The sequence below is a fragment of the Hibiscus syriacus genome, unplaced genomic scaffold (assembly GCF_006381635.1).
Source record: "Hibiscus syriacus cultivar Baekdansim isolate YM2019G1 unplaced genomic scaffold, ASM638163v2 tig00110890_pilon, whole genome shotgun sequence".
NCBI classification, from domain to species: Eukaryota; Viridiplantae; Streptophyta; class Magnoliopsida; order Malvales; family Malvaceae; genus Hibiscus; species Hibiscus syriacus.
The window spans coordinates 13,892,160-13,918,118 of NW_024062900.1; the positions used below are offsets into that span (position 1 = coordinate 13,892,160).

Consider the following 25,959-nt stretch of genomic DNA (forward strand, 5'->3'; position numbering starts at 1 on the left):
AAGAAAACAAAGTACACATCAAGGACCTCATTAAAAAACCTCCTAATCCTAATTGGAGGAAAAAGAGTGAACCTTGGGGTGGTAAGGGACAATACACATGATAGGCGTACATTATACAATCTAAGCTCCTCCAAACTACTTATCGAAACCGACTCACAATAGACGAACATATACAACCAGTTAACAGAAAAGAGAACTAGAAATGGAGAAGACACAGACAAACAGAACCAAAAAGCTTAACCCGAACAACAAACAAACCAGCAGCATCTCCCTGAATAAAGTAATGCCAAGAAACAAACCACTTGCTAACTTCCAACAGCGCATCTCCTTTAATTTCACTGTATCACCAATTTCAAGTAAAAATAGAGTAAACCACCCGGACTTATAACATTGCAATCTGCAAAAACATACTAGGATACCCCAAACGACAAGTATGGTAACAAAGACCAAAGCTGATAAACTGGAATACTCGGAATATCTGAAGGGCCTCCATAAGCTAGGAGAATAAGCTCACTACTGGAAAGAGTAAGCTCCAAACCATGCTTGTTGACCAAATAAAACCAAAATCAAACCAAATCTAAAAGTTTACAAACGAACAAAACACTTGCACTGAAGAATAATGATGCGAGAACTAACACCGGGGATAACAATTAACAATTAAAGATAATTGATTCTGGAGTTCGCACAAAATCTACGACATGAGGAACCAATGACGACCATAAAATATTAGTCCAGAAACCTACCTGCAATAGGACCAGTATATTAGAAGGAAAGTTAGGAATCTATGGTATATCGGTTTATAAACTTCTATTGCACGACCAAGGTCAATTTGATTGAACACCAGATTCCTATTGAACCAAGATCTATTGAACGACCATAGATTCGTAACTTTATCCAACTCCATCAAGGGCATGGGTTAATTTGACCCAAAAATAGTTTAAAGGTCAATTTAATTAAATTTATCAAATTTAGGAGTTGTTTTTGTCTCAAGTCAATGCAATAAAGGATAAAATAATTAAAAGAAATAAATAAAATAAAAGTGTTGAGAATATTTTTAATTAAATAATAAGTAGATATTTGTATGCTTTGCATTTTTAACACTGTGTCATTAAAAATTAATAATTTTAATTTAAAATTAATAAAATTATAAATTTTTAATAAATTAAAATTTACAATGGACTATTAAACAAAAAAACATACTGTTAATTTGAACAAAGTGAAATATATAATATAGGCTTATTTTTTTAATTAAATCTACTTATTTCTTAATTTTAATTTTTTATTGATATTATGATACATTATTTAAAAGTCACATAATTATTATTTTTGTGTGTTAATATTAAGAAACTAAATATATAAGAATGAATCCAAAGATTTCAAGAGGCCATCGCACTACTTAAATGTTTTTTTGTATAATAAATATTTCTTATATTTTATTAAAAATTTCATATCTTTAAAATTTTATAATTTTATATCTTAAATTTTTAATAAAGTTGGCTGAAATCGTATTAGTGAATCTTTTGTACTACTCCCTGAATAATATAATAAAATTTAATTGAAGCTAAAAGTTAATTATATTGATTATAACGAATTCTTAAATTTTACAAATAAATTAGAATAAGTTTAGCATTAACCCTTATTTGAGTGGGATTTTGTTTAAGCACTCGCGTATTCTCGTTCTACAATTTTTCGCTCCCCTTCATTCCTTACCAGCCTGTGAACGTCAAAAGCTCCGGCCTTTATAATTTACTGGGGTCGAGGGGATATTCGCTATACCAAATTGACCTGTGTAATTTTTGAAAAATCACTGCACTGAAGAGCTCAAGTGCCTCAAATTTTGGTTACACTTCTCTCTGAATCCATTCTCCCAAGTCCAAATCGCACAAATCCTTCCATTTGTCCAGGTAGGGTTTCACACCTTCTTTACCCTTAATGTTGGGAGTTCTAATCTGTTAGGGTTTACGTATTAGGGATTGAGTCGATTTGGGGGGTTTTAGTTGAACTTTTTTATTTATTTTATTATGTTAGGGATTGGTTCAATCATTTGAAGATGAGTTCGTTTTCAATCACGCGCAAGAAAACGCCTTTCCAGAAGCACAGAGAAGAGGAGGAAGCCAAGAAGAAGGTACAGCGATTTTTCTTACCTTTATTGTTCAAGCCTCTAATTGATTTGGTTTGCATCTCGTTGATTCGGTTTTATTTGTTCCTTCAAGCTAAAATAATTAATTAACTTGTGGCTTTTTTCCATTCCTTCCTCGTTATCAGAGGGAGGAAGATGAAACTGCTCGATTATATGAGGAGTTCGTGTCTTCGTTTCAAGGTGATAATGCGCTCGGGTCGAAGGCATTTGTTCGAGGTGGAACAATCAATCCCAATGAGAAATTCAAGCCCGATTCTGAAGGTTAGTCTGATTCAGGAGCTCACTCAATATTTGTTTTGGCATAAATTTTAATACATTTGCCTCTGTTTTAAGTGTCAGTGATTTTGAGCTAGTAGAATGATTTTTGTATTATATCACGAGGATACATTAATAAAAATATGGGCCTTGTTTATTCATTTGTGGATGACAGGTGAACAGTCGAAAGATGGGGTATCTGTTCCAAAGAAGGGAAGTAGGTAAATTATTGCTTTTGATTAACCATGCTGCAATACTAATATTCCTTTGGCAAGGTGTCATACTGTGGAAAGTTACATGGTGATATAGTGATGTTCTCAGTGCGGCCTTTGTATTTTTTTTTTATAGAAGTTGGAGGTCTCATTAAAAACTCCATTCGTATTCTTCCACATACTTAGAAGTATGTTGAAGAACATTGGAATGAAGAAAAGAGTGCCTCATATTTTATTAAACATATTACCAAGTATATATAGTAACACCGAACCCTCATACGGGAATAAAAGCCATTACAAAAACCATATCACCTAAAAATCTTTCAGCTTCGAACAAAAAGCCCCTAAGACAATAATCCTATTTCTGAAATACACCTGAAGATGAAAGATAACATAGCAAAATAAAAACCAATAATTACAACCACAAACTAAAAAAAAGCCTCTGAATGCAACTGCCAAAAAAGTCACGACCCAATTGGAGGAACAAGCTCTAGTGAAACATCGCAATCTTCAGGGACCCAAGAATTTATCATGAAAAGATTTTAATATAGCAGTTTGTACACTCATATATCATCTTCTGAACTAAAACTCTTATGCCATTCCATTTTGGAATTATTACCCTTTTTAGTTTATGCACAAGTCCTAATTTGCATATGAAATGAAAACTGTTTGGGAAATTTGTCCTAATATGCCTTTAATTATTTTCTTCTGTTAATAACAATTGAAAACTGCATTTTCTAGGATTTTTTGGTGATTCCAATTTGTGTGGTTTAAAGTGCATATTAGAAAATTTGAAATCAGGAGTAACAACAGTACATAGGAGAAAGACCCCACCCCCTCCTTTTTGGTACGATCTGATCCATATGTCCATTAAAAATGTCATGTCTGCTACCAAATTCTTTAAAATACTTTTAACTGATTTTTGCAGAAGTCTGTTCCAGCATGCTTGCATACAAACTACAAAAAATTAGCTAAAAATGATCCACTATTGAATTCTAGGAACAGTTCTTTGTGCTTTAGTGTACTGTCTCATAAAACGTTTTAATGATAGTTATCCTATAGAGTCTCCTATAAAGTTCATTTATAAGGAAAAGGGATGAATCTTTGTTAAAGAATGGGTGGAACTGTGAAAGAAACCTTTCTGGAAAATGGAAGTTTATCTTTCATTGTATATATGCAGGTATGTTCCATCTTTCCTACCACCTCCTTTGGCAGCCAAAGGAAAGGAATCTGAGAAGAAGGTAAATTTTGTTTGTGAAATTATGACGTGTATTTTTTTTATCATTTTCAACCAAGTTTTCTGATATATGATATGCACTTTTTATTTGAACTTTGACAATGATGTTTCTAGAAGGAGGAGGAGAGGCCAAAAGAGAAAGAGAAGGGAAAGTCTCGGAACATTGATCATTTTATGGAGGAGCTGAAGCATGAACAAGAACTGAGGGAGAGGAGAAACCAGGATCGCGAACATTGGAATGATGGGCGTCATAGTGACAATGCAGCTGTAAGTCCTTCAGTTCGATTCAAATGTTATTCCATAGTAGTGGCTAATTTTATACATATTTCAACTTTCCTCCTTTGTTTGTTGCACTTAGATGTGGGGGGATGGTTTATGTGTTATCTGAGTATTTTTTAGTCCTTCTCATATAGCATTACTCTATTTTGTCAGAAAGATAAATGAATCTTATCCTTTAGTTGTTCCTTTCCCAGCCATCTAGTCGCTTTGATGAACTACCTTATGATTTTGATCCTAGTGGAAAGCTGCCTGGATCATTTGATGATGGTGATCCTCAAACGACAAATCTGTATGTTGGAAATCTCTCACCAAAGGTATGCTATTGTTGTTTCTTAATTGAATCTTTTAATATTACTTCCTTTTTTTTTCTTGGTAGGTGGTTTTTTTCTCTAACTACAAGTTCTTTTTAATTAAGGTGGATGAAAATTTTCTTCTTCGGACTTTTGGAAGATTTGGGCCTATTGCTAGTGTGAAGATTATGTGGCCTAGGACAGAGGAAGAGCGGAGACGGCAAAGAAATTGTGGCTTTGTGGCTTTCATGAATAGAGCTGATGGACAAGCTGCAAAAGATGAAATGCAAGGTATTCCCTAGAGCATTTTTGTGGATGTCTTGTATCATTACTCTTGTGAGAGAGTGCATTTTCATGTCCTTGATTTTCGAGCTACCTTTTTTTCTCTAAGTTAGATGCTTGATAATAGCAATGTGGTAGGACTGGGAAGGACATGGTTGGGAATGTGGATATACATCTCCAGGTTGGGATGTCTCCTATAGGGGATAAGGTGAGAGGAAACCATTGTGGTGGTTAGCTACACAGGACACACATTTAGGGTTGCATATGTAAGAAGAATGGATCAAATTGACATTAGATCGGGTAAAAAGGTTCAAACGAGACCACAACAAACATGACTGGAGGTGATAAATGATGATATGAAACTGCTGGTTCTTGAAGAGGAAATGGTGGTAGATAGGGATGTCTGGAGGAGGCTTTGTGTGTTGAATGTAAATGTTTCTCTGTCTTAGTCTTGTAACTGACATCAAATATATGTGGATTAAGTTGGTTTGGTTATCTGTTACGTAGTTTGTTGAGTTAATCGATTGATGGAATGGCCAAGATTGGGTGAATTGACAATTAAAATTTTGGTGGAAGCTTTTGCAGAAAATTAAAAAGATTTGCACAGCGATTTAGAGTGGTTCGACTTTCTCAATCAAAGTCTACGTCCACTACCTTAGCTATCCACACTAAGAATTTTTCAACAAATTTACTAATTTGTTCTTTCTTTTGAGGCCAAAGAGAACCTTACAACTCCCTCAAGAATATACTCCTATTCTTGAGAACACTCTTTCTCAAAGAGAAGATTACAAATTTGCAAACTTACAAGGAAATCTTCACAAGGTAGATTGTTTGCACAACTCTAGAACAAAAAAAAGAACACTAAAAAATGAATACAATTGAGTACAAGTAGTGTTCTTGAAAGCAAAATGAATATTGAATGAAAAATAGGCTTGAAATGTTCAAACTTGAGGTTTGATGCTTTCTCTCTTGATTTTCTCTTGATTCTTGTTTCTTGTGTTTTCTTGTTGTTGATCAATGGCTTCTAAGCTTGTTTAAATACTCCTTCAATTGATTCTGAACGTTGGGGATGATTAGTGGAGTCAATAAAGTCGTTTAAGTGTGAAAACAATTAATAAAATCAGTTGGGAGCGTCAGTGCACCGATGCATACACTAGGTGCATCAGTGTATCAAGCGTAAAATTCAAATATTTTGACCGTTAGACCCTTAGTGCATCGGTGCACTAAGAGTGCATCGATGCATAAAATGCATTCGATGTTTCAAAATAGCCTGAGTGCATCGATGCATGGCTGGTACATCGATACATCAAATGCATTCGATGTTCAATTTATTCCATGGTGCATCGGTGCATCACTTTGAAAAATTGATTTTTGGCTTGATTTTGGTTCAAAATACTTTGTGGAAATTGTTTAAAAAATATATTAAGTATAAAACACAATTTTACACATTTAGTAAGGTTTGAAATTGATCTTGAAAGAATTAGAGTAATAAATTGATATTCGATTAATTAAGTCGAATATACTTATAAAAAAATCTTTTGTAAAATCTTAAAATTCATTTAATTTAATTTGTTATATCGAAACATCAAAATATTTTCAACAATCTCTCCCTTTTTGATATAACAAAACATTTGTGTAATTTTAAGATTTTGAAAATAAATTTTGAAATTAAGTTTGAAAAATTAATCCCCCTTACTATAACATTTTTCTTCCCCTTTTTGTTAAATCAAAAAGACTCTAAAACGTTATTAAACAAGGTTTGAAAAATATACGCCAATTGAGTTATTATTTTAACGTTTAAGCTGCTAAGATCACAATAAATAAAGATATTAGCCATTAGTTTTCATAAACAATATTCATAAACATGTAATGGATAATTGGTCATATATGTCTAATGATGCAAAAATTAATAAACATTAAGCTCAAATTGAACGTTAAAACCAAACCAAATATAGATAATAAGTTTAAATATTCGAACATATAAATCATAAATCCAAACAAATGTCAAACTAAAGAAAACAATCCCAAAGCATTCAAAATGTTTTAACAATTAAAGTTCTAAGTTGTTCCCAAAATAAAACAAGGTCTACTCGTCCATAGAAGGATCGGGATGAGGATGAGGAAATCGTGCTTGCATCTCAAGAGTAAGAGCATCCATACGTGCAAGCATCTCCCTTTTAAACTCCATCTGTCGAGCTTCCAAAGTATTTAAGCGATGATTTACCGCTTCGTGAGTAGCAGTCAAGTGGGATTCGATGGAAGCATACCGTAGATCAAATGTCTCCAAAAACAAACGAAAATATGAAGGCACTTGATCCTCTTGTGGAGTTGGTTCCGGTGCAGGCTCATCGTCTGGTACGTGATCGTCGATATCTTGCATAAGCTGTTGAAGTTCGGGATCATTGTCAGCAGCCGGAGGAGGAGGAGGAGGAGCACGAGAGGAGCTAAGAGCAACTTGTTTTCAATCTGCTTTCTTCAACGAGGTGAGATTGATTTGATTTTGGAGAGAGATGGGATTGTCGAGAAAGACGTTTAGACCGAGTTTGATAAAAAGGTTACTAAGAAGACATCCATAAACTAATGTTTCGACATGTTTTGAAAGAACAATGCTTATGATATCCACTAGTTGGCTAAATATAATGTGGGGCAGATTTATTTTGTTCTTATTCTTGATACAGTGCATCCAACATAAATCCCTAGTACGAAGAGTGGAGTACCTACCTCCGGATGATCTAAACCACCAAGAGATCATCAAATGAAGAAAATGATCGTGATGGGATCGTAGAGTACTAACACTAGAGTTTGAAACATAAGGATATTCCACAGTTTCATTCTCATTATATAACCCATCATCATCTAGCCCAAAACGGAAAGCTATAGTCTCGGGGACAATAGTAATATATTGGCCTAAAAGATATGATCTGATTGCTATAGTCTCACATTGAGTTTGATTTTGAATGCATATCGTATTGGAGTAGAAAATGCGGATTAACTGATGATAGACGATAGGTTTGAGGTGAAACATTTTATCAAACTTCTAAGTTTTAAGAATCGGAAAGTATTTGAAGTCAATATCTATCATGGCTTGAAGAGAAGGAATATGCTCTTCCCGGATTCTATAGGATTGGAAAGAATTTATGTACCTATAGTACAACTCGTCTCTACGACGTTCAGGCATATTAAAACAGGATCCTATAAGACTATTAGGTGGAGGAGGAACGGGATTAGGAGGTCGGGTTGAACGACTCGATGAAGTCCTAAGACGTTTAGGATTGGACATGATTAAGGTATCAGAATAAGGAATGAAACCTGCAATTTGAAACACATGTATGAACAATAATCAATCCCAAAACTCAATTGATTCCTCAATAGTTCAAGGTTCTCTAAACCGAATCCTAATGGACAAGGTTTTGAAAACTATTTGAAAATAATTTTTGAAAAATCATATTATGTATAGCTTTCATTAAATCAAAAACATCAAATTTAAAAATTAAATTTAGATTTTCAATATTTTTTTATTTTCGAAAGTTCATTGAAAATTTGTGAGTTTTTGATGAAATTAGTTATAAAGTCTAGTTTGTAATCATCAAACAATCAATGCCTGATATAATGTTCATCCTAGAACTAATTAAGATTAGTCCTAAGATCAAAATATGATAAACTAGAGGTTTTTAGAAAAATACCTTGAAATTTCGGATTGATGAGAATGAGATGTTGTGTTGTACGATTTAATGATAGTAGCAGGATATAGAGATGAAAAGCTCAAGGATTCCGACAATTTTTTGTTAATTTTGAGCAAATGGAGATTTAGGGAGGGGTGAACGGCGCAAGGGAGTGTTTTGAAGAGTTTTTGAGAGTGAAGAAAATCAGGATTTTTATCCAAAAACCCGACGGATGTATCGATGCATGGCCTTGTGCATTGACATCGATGCACATTCAAGGCGTGCATCGGTGCACCTTCATGGTGTATCGATGCACATTCAAAGGGATGTATCGATGCACTGTTAAGTGTATCGATGCACTAAGCACAAAAATGTCAAAAATCCGTTTTAAACACTCAAAATACTAAATTAATTAACTCTAGTTGTATTGACAACTCATATATTGAAAATTAATTATGTTCAATCAATCAAATTAATCCATAAACTACATTTGAACATAAAATTAATTTTCACCAAAGAACATAAACTCCCCCTAACTAATAGCAAAGAATGCAATCAAATATTATCATTATAAGTATTTTTCATTTATTCTTAAAAGTGCTAAAATTATTTTAAACACTAAGTGAAGATAGGTCAGTTAAACCTAATTCTCTCCTAAGTGTCCAAAATCTTTCTTTGTCTAAAGGTTTTGTAAAGATATCTACTAATTGGTGCAAAGTATCAACAAATTCTAGAACTACATCTTCCTTAGCGACATGGTCTCTAATGAAGTGATGTCTTATTTTAATGTGCTTAGTTATAGAGTGTTGGATGAGATTTTTAGTGGGATAAATAACACTAGTATTGTCACACTTGATAGGAATGATACCTACTTCAATTCCATAATCAAAAAATTATTTTATCCACAAAACTTGTGCACAACAACTACCAGCTGAAATGTATTCTGCTTCAGTGGTAGATAATCATACACAATTTTGTTTCTTTGAAAACCAAGAAATCAACATATTTCCAATTAATTGGCAAGTACCGGATGTGCTTTTCTTATCTAATTTGCAACTTCCATAATCTGCATCAGAGAAGGCATGCAAGCTAAACGTAAAGTCTCTAAGATACCAAAGTCCTAAACTAGGAGTGTCCTTAAGGTATCTAAAAATTCTCTCAACAACTAGTAAATGTGATTCCTTAGGACATGATTGAAATCTAGAACATAAGCAAACACTAAACATAATGTCCGGTCTACTTGCAGTTAGATAAAGTAAAGAACCAATCGTTAACCTATATAATTTAACATCCACACATTTACCTCCATCTATGTCAAGCTTTGTTGATGAGCTCATTGGAGTGTCATGAGGTTTTCCATTTTCTAGTCCAAACTTATTGAGCATATCTTTGACGTACTTAGCTTGATTGATGAAGATACCATCTTTTCTTTGCTTGATTTGGAGTCTTAAGAAAAATGAGAGCTCCCCATCATTCTCATCTCGAATTCACTTTGCATTAGCTTAGAAAATTCTTGGCAAAAAACTTCATTAGTAGAACCAAATATTATATCATCAACATAAATTTAAACTACTAATAAATCTTTATCTTTATGCTTTAAAAACAATGTAGTGTCAAACATTCCCTTTGGAAAAAAAATTTCAATTAAAAAGTTTGGCAATCTTTCATACCAAACTCTAGGAGCTTGTTTTAAGCCATACAACATTTTTGTCAATTTAAGAACATGATTTAGAAATTTTAAATCTTCAAAACCAGGAGGTTGTTCCACATACACTTCTTCCTTTATAAAACCATTTAAAAATGCACTTTTAACATCCATTTGATATAATTTAAATTCATTAAAACATGCAAATGCTAATAACATTCTAATTGCTTCCATCTTAGCTACGGGAGCGTAAGTTTCATCATAGTCTATGTCCTCTTCTTGAGTATATCCTTGAGCAACAAGTCTAGCCTTGTTTCTCACTATGTTACCACTCTCATCAAGCTTATTTCTAAATACTCATTTAGTACTTACAGTAGATTTATTATTAGGACTTTCAACTAATGTCCAAATTTTATTCCTATTAAATTGATTTAACTCTTCTTGCATAGCCAAAATTCAATGTTCATCTTTTAATGCTTCTTTAATATTCTTAGACTCTATGCATGAAATAAATGTAACATAGTTACAAATATTTATAAGAGATGATCGAGTTGTTATCCCTTTAGATGGATCACTTATAATCTCACCATCATTGATATAGTTGTATTCCCTTGGGTAAGAGACTTCCCTTTCTTCATTGGTTGGATTCTCGAGGGGATCATGAGTTTCCTCATCTTTCATTTCTTCCTTTGATGATGGTTCTCTAACGTCATGTCAAACGTCATTTGTATTTATAATGCCTACATCATCATTCACACAAAAATCCTTCATCGGAAGGAGATTATCATCGAAAACATGTATAGACTCTTCTACAATTAAAGTTCTTTTATTAAATACTCGATAAGCTTTAGAATTTAAAGAATAACTCAGAAAAATTCCTTAATCACTTTTAGCATCAAATTTGCAAAGATTGTCGTTACCGTTTAAAACAAAACATTTACATCAAAAAGGATGAAAATAACTAATGTTAGGCTTTTTATTTTTAAACAGTTCATATAGAGTTTTCTTCAAAATATGCCTAATCATTACTCGATTAATAACATAACAAGCGGTATTTGTGGCTTTCGCCCAAAAATATTTTGGCAATTTTTTTCACAAAGCATGGTTCTGGCCATTTCTTCTAAAGTTCGATTTTTCCTCTCAACAACTCCATTTTGTTGAGGGGTTCTAGGTGTTGAAAAATTATGGCTAATACCATTTGAATTACAAAAATCAATCAATCCAAGATTTTCAAATTCAGTTACATGATCACTACTAACACTAGTTATAGAGTAACATTTTTCGTTTTGGATTACTTTTGAAAACGTGATGAACTTTTCTAATACTTAATCTTTAGTACTTTTTTTGATAGGAATAGGATGTCTCATTTAAAACCTCCTTCTAAGTAGTCCATTGCCGTAAGGCAAGAACCCTCTAGAAAAAGGAGGAAAAGAGAACATCAATTTATTAGAAATGAAACACTTACAAAAATAACATACAGAAGAAAACACACTCCTACAAAAATACTTAAGACAAGAAACACTCCTACAATACCTCACCACATAGAAAACACACTCCAACTAAAATACCAAAGACTAGAAACACTCAGCCAATACCCTCCTTAGCCAGCTTATCCGCCTCACAGTTACAACACCTAGGGATCCACCTGATAACGATCTGATATCGAGAAACAGCAGACACTATCTCCTTCACAAAAATAGATAGGTACAAAGGGACAGAATTTTGATATTTAATCCATTCCACTGCTGTCTTTGAATCACTTTCAACAATAAGCCTACCCTTCGAAGCCCAAACAGATGAAACAAAGATGTCAATGCCTTTCTTGATAGCCTTTAATTCTGCTAGGATGGGAGTATTAGGACCAACATTTATCGAAAAAGAAGTCAGAATCACCCGATTCCAGTTCCTAAGAATACCCCCAATACCAGCCACCATCCCCAAACTACTCACCGCTCCATCAACATTCATTTTAAAATAATCCATAGGAGGAGGAATCCAGCAAGACCCAATGCTGTTCAAAACCTTGAAGTCTGGAAAGTTGTCTGCCACAGAGGGGTCACCAATTAAAAAATCAACTTGAGTTGAATACCGAGGAAACTTTGCAACAAACCACTTAGCTAGTCTGAAACGAACAGTAAAAGATAAAGAAATTCTGTCTAACTTTCCCTTGTCGAAAATGATCTCGTTCCTTAACTTCCAAATGGACCAAAAAACTGCCCCTGGAATGAACTTCCAAATAACTGATTTTGGCCTCAAAACAGCCCATGAACTGAGCAGTTTAGGGGGGTCTTGTGGAATAGCAAGCTGAATATCCCAGTACCCTATAATTTTCATCCATAATTCCCAAGAAACAGGACAAGAGACAAACAAATGTTGAACTGATTCTGCCCCTTGATTACACAACGGGCAGAGAATGATCCCCCCTACATCGATCCCCCTTCTCAGCAACTCCACTCTCACAGCAACCTTTTGATGAGACAACTGCCAAAGAAAAGTCTCCACTCTTGGTGGAACTAACCCCAGCCAAACAACTTTCTCCCACTGAACTGATTCATCAATAAAAACAGAAAAGGAATTCCTACACGCTTTAACAGAAAACTGCCCATCTTCCGAACCGACCCACAACAAAGAATCCTCCAAAGACTGAACCAGATTGATGTTTTTAAGACTGTCCAATAACCCAACCAACTGCTCAACTTCCCAATCACACAGGTTTCTCCTGGTCATAATGTTCCAAACCCACCCAGACGAGCCGAAACTCCCAAAATCAGCTACCTTACCCAATTTATTTGAGGAAAGAGCAAATATTCTGGGAAACAAGAGTTTCAAAGGAAAATCCCCATTCCACGTATCACTCCAAAAGTAAATCGACTTACCATTACCTATTTGAAGCTTAGCGTGAGATCTAAGGCAGCTTCCAATGACATCATCCTTTAAATAGCTGTTCACAATACCCCTCCATATCCAAGAGTCCTTTAAAGAAAAAACTCTATTGATATCCATCGAATGACAGCTTACATTATGTTTACTACATAAAAATTTCTTCCACATCGAATTCTTATCATTGGCAAACTTCCAAACCCACTTTCCCAACAAAGCTCTATTAGTAACCTTCAAATCCGCCACTCCCAATCCTCCTCCACTCAACGGCCTACATACATAATCCCAGCGCACCCAATGCATTCTCTTCTTGTCTTCCCTACTCCCCCATAAAAAATCCGACATCAATGAATTCAACTTTTGAGAAATAGTAGCAGGCATCTTAAACATAGATAGGAAAAAAATAGGTAACGATGATAATACCGACTTTATTAACACCAATCTACCAGCCAAAGATAAAGAAGTAACTTTCCAACCAGCCAATTTCTTATTAAAATTGGCAATAACCGGATCCCACAACTTTTCCGAATTCATTCTTGCCCCTAAAGGAAGGCCTAAGTACTCCGTTGGAAAAGAACCAATAGCACAGCCAATATTCGTAGCCCATTCTTCAAGGATGTCACTTTCCACATTAATTCCATAAAGTTTGCTTTTAACTAAATTTAAATGGAGCCCCGTCATTAAGCCGAAAATCCTCAAAATTCTTCTAACATTCTTAATCTGTGTAATAGACGCTCTACAGAAAATAATTAAGTCATCTGCAAACTGAAGGTGGGACAAAGAGAAGGGATTCTGATTTTTACCAAAAGAGAAACCTTGAAACAGACCCAAGTCCACTGCTTTAGACAGCATCCTATGAAGTAATTCCCCGACTAAATTGAACAGAAGAGGAGAAAGGCTACAACCTTGCCTCAAGCCTTTAGCAATAGAAAACTCTTTAGTAGGAGACCCGTTCACTAATACCGAGATAGAAGCTGTGGAGATACACTGTGATATCCAAGAACACCATCTCTCTCCAAAACCCATCTCCCTCATAAGCCTTTGAATAATATGCCATTCTATTGTATCATAAGCTCTACTGAAGTCCACCTTGAAAACTACCCCTTTAAGTCCTTGCTTCCTCCAAGAATCAATTCCTTCATTGGCTAGAAATGCACAATCCAACAATTGTCTACCCGGAATAAACGCGAACTGAGACGGACTAATGATATCCTTGACACAAGATATAAGTCTTTTTGAGAGAACCTTTGAAAGGATCTTATACATGCTGCCCACAAGACTAATGGGTCGAAAATCTTCAATGTTCTCGGGAATACATTTTTTAGGAATCAAAGTTATAAACGTATGATTAACTCCGTGATCCCACATCTTTCCTTGATAGAAATCAGAGAAAAACTCCATGATCTGCTCCTTTAGGCTTGCCCAATATTTCTTATAGAAACCCATGGTAAACCCATCCGGGCCCGGAGCTTTAGTACTATCCGAAGAAGAGATTACTTGCCATACTTCTTGCTCAGAAAATTCCACCTCCAAAGATGCACTCTGAATTGCAGTTAGTTGTGCAAATTCCAAGTTTAAGCCCTCAACCTCCATTGCTGATTTGGTGTTATACGTTGCCTTAAAAAAATTGAACACAGTACTTCTAATCATTCCTATATCCGAAATAAAATCTCCCTTAATTTTCAACGAATGAATAGTGTTGGCTCTATTCCTCGTCAAAGCACTCAAGTGAAAGAACCTTGTATTTCTGTCTCCATCCTTAATCCATCTACTCCTGGACTTCTGACACCAAATGCTCTCCTCAATCCTTAATAGCCTCCACAACTCCTTTTTCCCTTCTACCATCTGGTCCCACTCCCCCTTGGACAGGATCCCACCTTGCGACTTCCTTTCCCAATTATCTATCTTCCCTTCAAGAGTCGCAATGGAGTCTGACAGCCCAACATTACTAATTCCCTGCCACCTTCTGATCTGATTTTTGGCCATCTGTAACGTCCTAAAAATTCCCCCATAATCCCTCTTATTCTTCTCATCTCCCACAAGGTTTACAACAAAATCATCAAAGCCTTGTTCTTGTAAAAGATAATTGAAGAATCTAAAAGGTTTTGGGCCCCAGTTTATACAAAAATCTTTCAACAACACCGGTTTATGATCTGACACAAAATTCGAAAGGAGGTTCTGTGTAATCTTAGGAAAACAGTTGAGGAAAGTGTCACTTATTAAGAACCGATCAAGCCTAACCCATGTTGAAACTTCTCTGTTGCTACTCCATGTGAAAGTCCCTCCTGACATGGGCAAATCAATGAGCTTAGCTCGCTGCACAAAAGTTCTAAAGATGTTTATTGTGTGCCAGTTCTGAGCTTTCCCTAGCTTTTCTTCCGGATCAATATACGCATTAAAATCACCCCCTATACAAACCGGTAAATTCATCGAAACAACGAAACACAACAGCTCCTCAAAAAAGGCCTCCTTTTCATCCTCAATTGCAGGGCCATATACATTAATAAAAACGAACTCCTTATGATCGTTTATAAATTTCCCTACAAGCGCCAAAAATCTGCTGTGCACATGCTGAAAAGTGACTTTGAACATATTCTCATTCCATAAACAGATCAATCCGCCCTTAGACCCCTGTGCTGGAGAAACCTTCACTCCCTTTAACAGATCCCCACCTAATCTCCGTACAATAGACCCCTTACAATGATCGAGCTTGGTTTCTTGAATAAAAACCATTACTGGTTTGACCTTCTTAACCAGTCTAGCGCCAGAAACAATCTTCTCTCTCCTCCCTAAACCTCTAATATTCCACGACAGTATACTAAAATTCTGCATTAAAAATATCACTCCCAACCACCCAAACCAAACTCAACCGATCACAAAACCTAACCATCATAACCATCATCCTTTACAACCTCCGATCCCTTCTCAAGGCATAAAATCTTTTCAATAAATGTCTCCTTGCCATCCTTGAAAGATATGCCTAACAATATGCTCACTTCCCACGTGGCCATAGCTTCCTCCACCAGTTTAGAAAAAACAGGAGAGAAGGCAGTGTTAATACTGACCAACTCCAAGGCAAGATTAATTAAACCTCTTCTGTTCTTCCTGCTATTTCTCCTGAACTTTAAGGAGGAAGAGATATCCGCTTCCACGCACTCCACGTCTTCTAATGAAGGCTGATGACAGTTTGTGCGGTCTGAACCCTTCTGATCTTGAATCGTAATAGCCTCTGAACCAGTAAAACAGCATCATTACTCGAATTAAACCATATTCTTCTGTTCCTCGACCTTTTGTAAACTCTGGCATAATGACCTTTTTTCTTTTTTCCATCCTGTGCTGCACGCAGAGTCATACAAGTAGTAACTGGAAATCCTCTTTTCTTCCTCTTCACACTAATCTCCTTGTTTACCTCCTTCACCGATTGACTAACAACTTTCATCTGCATTCTATTTTCTTCCTCCTCCTGGACACCCTCACCTTCTTTATCTCTAAGACCACCACTGTCCACCTCTATTAATTCATGGAGAGACTGACACTTGTTATGCTCTTCTAAACCATCCCACTTCAACTTAACAGCCGGCCCCTTAGGAATAATTTTAGTTACTGGTGAAAAGGAATCCCAGTTAGAATCAGATTGGGCTGAGCAACTCTGATCCACAACATCTCTCAGCCCAAGACCCGCGTACTCCTTATTGGAAACTGGCTCCATTACACATTCCAGATTCCCTGACAGCCCATAACCATAGGATTTCGTGTAGGACGACTTTTCAAGAGAATGTTCCCCACCTTCCTCAAACCCCCCACTTTCTACAACTTTTTGCCCCCACGTGCCCACCTCTGTCCCCACTACCTCTGCAGATTTTCCCCGACTGTCTACTTTCTTCCCTGAGCTATCACCGTTAACTGGAATTTCCTGTAACTCTTCTCCGGAAACATCTGTGGCTGCATAATAGCTACCTCCCAAAGAAATTTTAACCTTAAAAGATCTTCCATATGACCCTACTATGATGGACTCTTGAATGTCATAAGGACTAGCAGCCCTCAACAATAATCTCGCCGAAGAGAGATCTTCTTTATTTCTAGTCTCGTCCAATATGCAAACAAGATCTCCCCACCTTCCCGCTAGTTTTTCCAGAAATGGTACATTCCAGCAAAGCAGTGGTAACCCTACCAACTCTACCAAGCCATACGCCAATGGAACACCATCCTCACTCATCACCGGTGATAACCATTGAAACCAGGAAACAATTTGTCTCGGTAATTCGACCACGCCTTAACGAAGTCTTCATTTGACTTGAACATAACAATGACAGCATTCGTTACGAATCCCCAGCTTACAATCTTTACCTGGAACCCCTCCTTTGCCATAGCCTTCTTCACCATGTTCGGCTGCAGGGGATATTTGACAACCCCTGTTAATGAATACTTCACCCAACCATAATCATCATTGGGAATGTGCATATCCCATACATTCCTCACTTCATTATCTTTCAAACCCTTACCTCCTTCACTCTCCACTATTACTTGCTCCATGTTCTTCGAACTATCCCCCATCAACACCTCATCGTACGTTCTGCCATTCCTCAAACTACTCGCTTTTTTCGTTTTCACCTGTTGCCAACCCCTGTCCCCTATGACTTGCTTGTTACCTGCTGATTGAAGCTTATTTCCCACTGTTCCTCCTCTACTATTTTTCTTGTACTTTGCCACCCCCACTGACACTCGCTTCCCATCAATCAGCGTTCCATTCACGTTCTGAACTGCTCTACTACAGCTTTTCTCTAACGCAAATTGCACAAAGGCAAACGTGGATGATTTGTAGTTCGGTTTAAAAATAACATTTGGAATATAGACCCTAACTACTTTACCATACTGGATGAAAATCTCTCTAAGCTCACTTCTCGTAACTCTCTTACTAAGGTTATCAACAAAAACAGTCCATTCCTCATCGGAGGATGGATCAATTGTATATTGTTTTCCACCCAAGCTAGTAGTCCTAGTTGGCTCAAAAAGATCTATATGGATCAATTGTAATACTCTACTAGTTGATACGTCATTAATGGATTTAAAAGAAACTCGCTTTTGTTTTCCTTTAGCACAAGCATCACATATTTTATCATTATCAAATTTTAGTTTAGGCAACCCTCTTACTAAGTCTTCTTGAATTAGCCGTTGCAAAACACTCATACTACCATGTCCTAGTCTCTTATGCCATAACCAACTATCATGCTCATTCTTAGCAACTAGGCATAAATTAGTCATGTCAATAGAGTCTAAATGCACCATGTATATGTTTCCTATTCTATGACCAACAAGCATAATTCGATTAGATGCAATGTCAATGACTTTACAACCATTAATATCAAACATGACATTGAATCCCTTATCACAAAATTGACTAATACTCAATAGATTATGTTTTAATCCATTTACATATAAAACATTCTTAATTTGTATGGAAGAGATATTACCTATAGTACATATACCTTCAATGTGACATTTTGAATCATCACCAAAAGTTACTTCTCCTCTATTTTTAGCGTTAAGCTCTATGAACCGGTTTTTGTCTCCGGTCATGTGTCTTGAGCATCCACTATCGAGGTACTATGAGTTTGAATTTGTTTCCCGTGCCTTGTAGTAATGCTCCTTTTCCTACAAACATAGATTAATTTTTTATTTTTGGTACCCAAATTTTTTTGGGTCCATATTCATTAGTTTCCAAAATCCTAGTCCCCTTAAGTATATATTTGTGTAGGATATCCTTATCTTTAGTAGTAATGAGCTCTTTAGGAACTCATATACTTCTAACGATTTTTCCATTAGAGTTTCTTCGGGGACCTCCATGATTGTAGTTTCTAAAATTTTTTCTAACAAAGTTGGATTTTGAATTTTCTCCTTTTTCAAAATGTTTTGCTCCAACTTTACCAAAAGAAGCTTTAAGATTATCAATTTTCTTTTGATGATCATCGTCAACTTTTGAAAGTAAGTTATGAAAATAATTTTTTTTATACTTAAAAATATAGTCTTATAATCCGAAGCCAACACATTATAATCCTCTAATAACTCATCATAAGATAAATCATCCAAATCGAATAAGTTAGAGGTTACCAAAGAGTTTTCCCCGATAGCTATCAAACACAAGTTTGCTACTTCTTGTTCCTCTTCATCAGAGCCTTATTCATCGCTCCATGTAGTTACATGAGCCTTGTTCTTCTTCTTTGATTGACCTTTTTTCTTTAATTGAGGGCAATCGTATTTGACATTTTTCGTTTTTTTGCATTCGTAGCAAATGATCGGAAACCTTTATGATTGTAGTTTTTAAAACTTTTTCTAACAAAGTTGGTTTTTGAATTTTCTTTTTTTTCAAACCGTTTTGTTCCAACATTATAAAAAGAAGTTTTAAGATCATCAATTTTCTTTTGATGATCATCATTGACCTTTGAAAGTAAATTTTGCAAATCCGAATTTTTCTTTTCAAACTCTTCTAGTTTGATTTGCAAATTACTGATTTTACTTTCAAGATAATTGTTGGTCTTGGATATGAGATTGTTTTCATTTTTCAATTTCGAAATATCATTTTTATATTTTAAAAATAATTTCTCATAATCCGAAGCCAACCCAGTATATTCCTTTAATAAATCATCATAAGATAAATCATCTAAATCAAATAAGTTAGAGTTTACCTTAGAATCTTCCCCGAATGCCATCAAGCACAAATTTGCTACTTCTTGTTCCTTTTCATCGGAACCTTCTTCATCGCGTCATGTAGCCACATAAGCCTTGTGCTTATTCTTTGATTGACCCTTTCTCTGCAATTGTGGGCAATCATATTTAACATACCCGGCTTTTTGCATTCATAGCAAATAATTGGGTCTCTCTTTTGGTTCATTTTTGAAGCATTCATTTCGTTTGAATTTTCTTCCTCGGTAAGGTCTCATCATTTTTCTGAACCGTTGGGCAAACAATGTCATTTCCTCGTCATCGTCATCTTCATCTGAATCACTCTCATCTTTTGTGGATTTGAGAGCAACTCCAATATTTTTCTTCTTTTCCTTTGGTGTCTCGTCAATCTTATCGAGATCCACCTCATCTTCAAGCATAATTTCATGAGTGAGGAGGGAACCGATTAACTCTTCAAGAGTTAAGGATTTTAGGTTCTTAACCTCGATGATTGTCGTCTACTTTGATTGTCACGATTTTGGAAGTGAGTAAACTAACTTCCTCATAAGTTTTTCGTTTGAAATGATCTCTCCATATGATTTGAGACCGTTAACAATCGTTGAAAATCTATTCGTCATAGCTTTGATGTCTTCATTTGGTTTCATCCTGAAATTTTAATAGCTATGTGTTAGAAGACTAATTTTAGATTCCTTTACTTCGTCGGTGCCTTCATGAGTGACTTGTAGTTTATCCCATATTTCTTTGGCGGTTGTACAAGATGAAACTTTTCCATATTCATCTGGTCCAAGAGCACAAAATATGATATGAATGGCTTTGGAGTTGAGTTGGAACATTCTCGTATCTCCTTCACTCCACAATCTTGGATGAGTGAGAGGTTTGATATATCCGTCTTCTACAACATTATATGCTTACATGTCACTTGCTTGAATGAAATACATCATTCTATTCTTCCAATAGGCATAGTTAGCTCCATTGAAGAAGGAAGGCTTGTTGACGGGCATCTAATTGAGACCGAAGTCGAAGTTTGAAGTAGAGGCCATTAATGATTTGATTATCGATGTAACTCTTCCCGAATCGACTCAAGAGGCGATTAAACCTTTAAATGAGTGAGGCTCTGATACCAATTGTTGAGTTAATCGATCGATGAAATTGGTCAAGAGGGGGTGAATTAACAATTAAAATTTTGGTGAAAGTTTTTGCAGAAAATTGAAAAGATTTGTACAGCGATTTAGAGTGGTTCAACTTTCTCAACCAAAGTCTACGTCCACTACCTTAGCTATCCACACTAAGGATTTTCCAACAAATTCACTAATTTGTTCTTTCTTTTGAGGCCAAAGAGATAACCTTACAACTCCCTCAAGAATATACCTCAATTCTTGAGAACACTCTTTCTCAAAGAGAAAATTACAAATTTGCAAATTTACAAGGAAATCCTCACAATGTAGATTGTTTACACAATTCTAGAACAAAGAAAAGAACACTAAAAAATGAATATAATTGAGTACAAGTAGTGTTCTTGAAAGCAAAATGAATATTGAATGAAAAATAGGCTTGAAATGCTCAAACTTGAGGTTTGATGTTTTCTCTCTTGATTTTCTCTTGATTCTTGTTTTCTTATTGTTGATCAATGGCTTCTAAGCTTGTTTAAATACTCCTTCAATTGATTCTAAACGTTGGGGATGATTAGTGGAGTCATTAAAGTCGTTTAAGTGTGAAAATAATTAATAAAATCAGTTGGGAGCGTCAGTGCATCGATGCATACACTAGGTGCATCGGTGCATTAAGCGTAAAATTCAAATATTTTGACCGTTGGACCCTTAGTACATCGGTGCACTAAGAGTACATCGATGCATAAAATGCATTCGATGTTTCAAAATAGCCTAAGTGCATCGATGCATGGTATGTGCATCGATGCATGAAATGCATTCGATGTTTAATTTATTCCATAGTGCATCGATGCATGGATTGGTGCATCAGTGCATCACTTTGAAAAATTGATTTTAGGCTTGATTTTGGTTCAAAATAATGTGAAAATTGTTTCAAAAATATATTAAGTATAAAACACAATTTTACACATTTAGTAAGGTTTGAAATTGATCTTGAAAGACTTGGAGTAATAAATTGATATTCGATTAATTAATTCGAATATACTTATAAAAAAATATGTTGTAAAATCTTAAAATTCATTTAATTTAATTTGTTATTCGTGATATCAAAATGTTTTCAACATAGTTACATCTTAAAGATAGAAGGAAGTAAAATCTTTAGTTAACTTGATGTGATTTTTTCTACCATTAGACTGCTATATGACACATTTCTAAATCGTGACATCAAATTTCCAAAGTTCTGTGAATGCTAAAATGCCCCCTTGTTTTTATATTGTTTGATGATGTTATTGTTAATTTATGATTGATTTGTAAGCAACTGTTGTCATAAATAGCTGTTTTCTTTCAACAGATATATGACTTCAATATATATACTTTTTGGCAGGAGTTGTAGTATATGAATATGAGTTGAAAATTGGGTGGGGTAAATCTGTTGCTCTTCCATCACAAGCATTACCTGCTCCCCCACCTGGACAGATGGCCATTCGGAGTAAGGAGGTTGGTTATGTTCTTTTACAAAATAAATCATAGCTCAATTGATTAAAATGCATACATTTTTTGTATAAAAGATGCTCAAGCCACAATGCTTTCTTGAAGCTATGATCTAATAACATAGTTTTGGTTTGAGTAGGCAGTTGACAAAATCCACTGTCTGGTTTTTTTCTATGCTGTTCTGTGATTCTGAAACCTATTTTCTGGTTGACAGGGTAGTTCTATTATCTTATCTGGTCCTTCAGGCCCGCCAGTCACATCTGTTCCAAATCAGAACTCTGAACTGGTAATTTAATCTAGCTATCTTCATCATTTTATTTCTCTAAGAAAATGGTAATTTGATATATCTTTCTGTCTGAGGTAATTCTTAAATTAATATATCTTGCTAGGTTCTTACTCCAAATGTTCCAGATATAATGGTTATTCCCCCTGATGATGACCATCTTCGCCATGTGATCGATACAATGGCTCTTTATGTTCTTGATGGAGGATGTGCTTTTGAACAAGCTATTATGGAGAGGGGCCGTGCCAATCCTCTCTTCAGCTTTTTGTTTGAGCTTGGCTCGAAGGAACATACTTACTATGTCTGGAGACTATATTCCTTTGCTCAGGTCCATTGTGTTAGCTATCTAAATGCATCTTCTAATATTTTTCCCCTAGTGTTATTTTGTAACTTAATATGCCATGCTTGGGATGTGTAAAAATGAATAATTTTTGAACTTCATTGTTTGTGAAAATGCAGGGTGATACTCTTCAAAGGTGGCGGACAGAGCCTTTTATCATGATAACTGGTAGTGGAAGGTAATTATGTGCCAACAGTTTTCTGTTCATTATATTCCTCTCACAGGTTATGTTAGACAGTATTGGCAGTGCATAATTTTTTTCCTTTTATTTATTTATTTTCTAGATGGGTACCACCTCCTCTGCCAACTACAAAAAGTCCAGAGCATGAAAAGGAGTCAAGTGCCACATATGCTGCAGGAAGAAGCAGGGTATTCCAAAGATGAACATGCTTTGTTCCCAATTTTGTGATTTCAGTGAGTTAATAATCTTATAGTATAATTATTATTACAGCGGCTGGAGCCAGAACGAACACTTACTGATCCTCAAAGGGATGAATTTGAGGACATGCTGCGGGCCTTGACATTGGAGAGGAGTCAGATTAAGGAAGCTATGGGCTTTGCTTTGGATAATGCTGATGCTGCTGGAGAGGTATTCCTTATATCGACAACATGCCTTACTGCATTTCATGCTCTTTAAGACTTGTATTCAATTCTTCAAATTCTAATGGTTCCTGGCTGGGTCTGGCTTGAGGGTTTTTTTTTCTTATTGTTGTCATAAATGTTAAAAAGAGTATATCTGCAGAAACAAAAGAAAATTTACAGGGACAGGAACCACGTTCCAGATCTGGTCGTCATGTTGATTGATCATTTGCAAAATCCTTATATCCTTAAGTTTCATTCTGCAGTTTGAACCTTAAACAATATTATGAGAACTTAAATTTGATACATTTGCACTCCCTCCTCGCTCTCCCTTGCAGATTGTTGAAGTTTTGACTGAGTCCTTGACACTTAAAGAGACACCAATTCCAACTAAAGTTGCACGGCTTATGCTTGTCTCTGACATTCTTCATAACAGCAGTGCTCCTGTTAAAAATGCATCTGCATACCGTACCAAATTTGAAGCAACATTGCCTGATATAATGGAGAGCTTTAATGACCTTTACCGCAGTGTGACAGGAAGGATCACGGCTGAGGCCCTTAAGGTAGGTATAATGTTGACCTTTTATATGGCTTCTAGTATGCGTTATATTATGTTTGTTCTGTTGAGATCTGCAAAATGAACTGGCTTGTGGCCATGTGCATATATTTATCTCTGGTTCTTGGGTTTTTTTTTTTTTAATCTTCTTCTTGGTTTTTGCAGGAAAGGGTTCTGAAAGTGTTGCAAGTATGGTCAGACTGGTTTCTTTTTTCAGATGCATATGTTAACGGACTGCGAGCTACTTTTCTTCGATCAGGAAACTCTGGTGTGGCCTCATTTCATTCCATATGTGGTAATGCACCAGAAATTGAAAAGAAGATTAGTTCAGAAGATGCAGTTGATGGGATTAAGGCAAATCAAGATGCGGCTTTGGTGATGGGAAAAGGTGCAGCTACGAAGGAGCTGATGGATCTCCCACTTGCTGAGCTGGAAAGGCGTTGTAGACATAATGGATTGTCTCTTGTTGGTGGTAGAGAAATAATGGTTGTACGACTCTTAAGTTTGGAAGATGCAGAAAAGCAAAGGAATTATGAACTAGATGATGAGTTGAAGCTCCGATCTAGTTCTAGCAGGCATCTTAGTGGTCAAAGAAATGCAAATGCTGAACCAGAGTCGTTGGGATTGTCTGAATGGATTCATTATGGAGAGGATGATACCCATTCAGAACGCAAAGTGTCTGTACCTCTGGTTGAAACCTTTCCAGTCCCACTGCCTGAACTAAAAACATTCACGAAGAAAGATAAAATCGATCCTGTTTTGCCAGCCTCTAAATGGGCTAGAGAGGATGATGACAGTGATGATGAAGAAAAGAGAACTTCTGGAAGTGAGAATGCCGGTGATGGCCCTAGTAAGGCTGATGAATTGGAGTTTGGAACTAATATGAACACTCCAGCACCATCTGAAAGTGCAATCAATGAAGAGCAGAGGTATGATGAATTCTCATTTCTGAAGGCCCCACAAACCAAAACCAAATTTTCTTATGAACTCTGTGAAGTAGAATTTGCTCATGTAGCCATTAATTTATTAATGTTCCATTTTGCTCATAATACCACAGGCAAAAGTTGAGACGTCTGGAGGTTGCTTTGATAGAATATCGAGAATCCCTTGAGGAGCGGGGAATTAAAAATTCCGAGGATATTGAGACAAGGGTTGCTGTTCATCGAAAACGGTTAGAATCTGAATATGGTTTAACAGATTCTGGTGAAGATACTTCAGGAAGAAGTAAGTTGTTTAGTTATTGACAAGTTCGTACTTTGAAAGACTTCAATAGTTGATTTACTTTTCAAAGTTGAAGGCATACCCTAACTCTAGTTTATGCATTATTGGAATTGCAGGGAGGAGAGATAGGCGGGATGATGCACGTGACACTGCAAGAAAGCGACATCGCAGTGAAAGCCAGAGCAAGAGCCCTCCGCGAAAATTATCAAACAGAGACAGGGATAGAGAAAACGGTTCAGAAAAGGAGCAAGAAAGGCACAGGGATAGGGATAGAGGTAGAGGTAGAAGTCATGACCTGGAAAGTGAAAGGGGAAGGGACAGGGAGCGAGGCCATCATGAAAAGAGTGGAAGTAAGGAAAGGGATGAGCATGACAGGGGTAGAAGCAGGGATAGGGATAGGAGAAGGCGATAGTCGCATAATGGCTGGTCCTTTTGTGATTTGTGATCTGATCTGATCAGATCTGGGTAGGATGGTTCGAGACGAGTAGATGACTTGCTTTGTGTTGGAGGCTGCACTGCAGTCCCTTTCCCAAAACTTCGTTTCAAGCAATAGTAAGATGCACAAGTTCCATCTGTGTGACTGTTGGTTGAGGACAAATCCCATGACAGGAAATCTGGTTCTTTTTTAGTAATTTTTGAAGAGACTCTTGCATTTTACAATGTAATGGACTCGCATTGTATTTGATTATTTTATTTTGCATTTTGCAAAAGCGAGCTTAATTACTTGCTACAAACATTTAACGTCTTTAGTCTCTCACCCGGTAGAGTTAGTCCCCCGTTGTCTTTCTTGGAATTGTCTTGGTCATGTCCTTTGGATAAG

At 36.0% G+C, this 25,959-nt stretch overlaps 1 protein-coding gene across 3 annotated transcripts; it reads left to right on the forward strand.

Moving 5' to 3' along the window:
* Nucleotides 1–1,688: 1,688 nt before the first annotated feature.
* Nucleotides 1,689–25,959, forward strand: LOC120144849 (protein RRC1-like). Of its 3 annotated transcripts, none has more exons than XM_039158808.1 (18): nucleotides 1,689–1,904; nucleotides 2,029–2,125; nucleotides 2,266–2,401; nucleotides 2,571–2,616; nucleotides 3,788–3,848; nucleotides 3,962–4,111; nucleotides 4,318–4,437; nucleotides 4,539–4,704; nucleotides 22,054–22,166; nucleotides 22,375–22,446; nucleotides 22,550–22,771; nucleotides 22,903–22,961; nucleotides 23,068–23,152; nucleotides 23,235–23,372; nucleotides 23,701–23,925; nucleotides 24,084–24,847; nucleotides 24,976–25,142; nucleotides 25,256–25,959. In XM_039158808.1, the coding sequence occupies exons 2-18, from the start codon at nucleotides 2,051–2,053 to the stop codon at nucleotides 25,549–25,551; spliced, it is 2,895 nt and encodes a 964-aa protein (XP_039014739.1). In that variant the 5' UTR covers nucleotides 1,689–1,904; nucleotides 2,029–2,050; the 3' UTR covers nucleotides 25,552–25,959. The 3 variants fall into 3 exon arrangements, with proteins under 3 accessions (XP_039014739.1, XP_039014737.1, XP_039014738.1); XM_039158806.1 differs by having other exon boundaries at nucleotides 1,690–1,904; nucleotides 3,959–4,111; XM_039158807.1 differs by having other exon boundaries at nucleotides 1,690–1,904; nucleotides 2,051–2,125; nucleotides 3,959–4,111.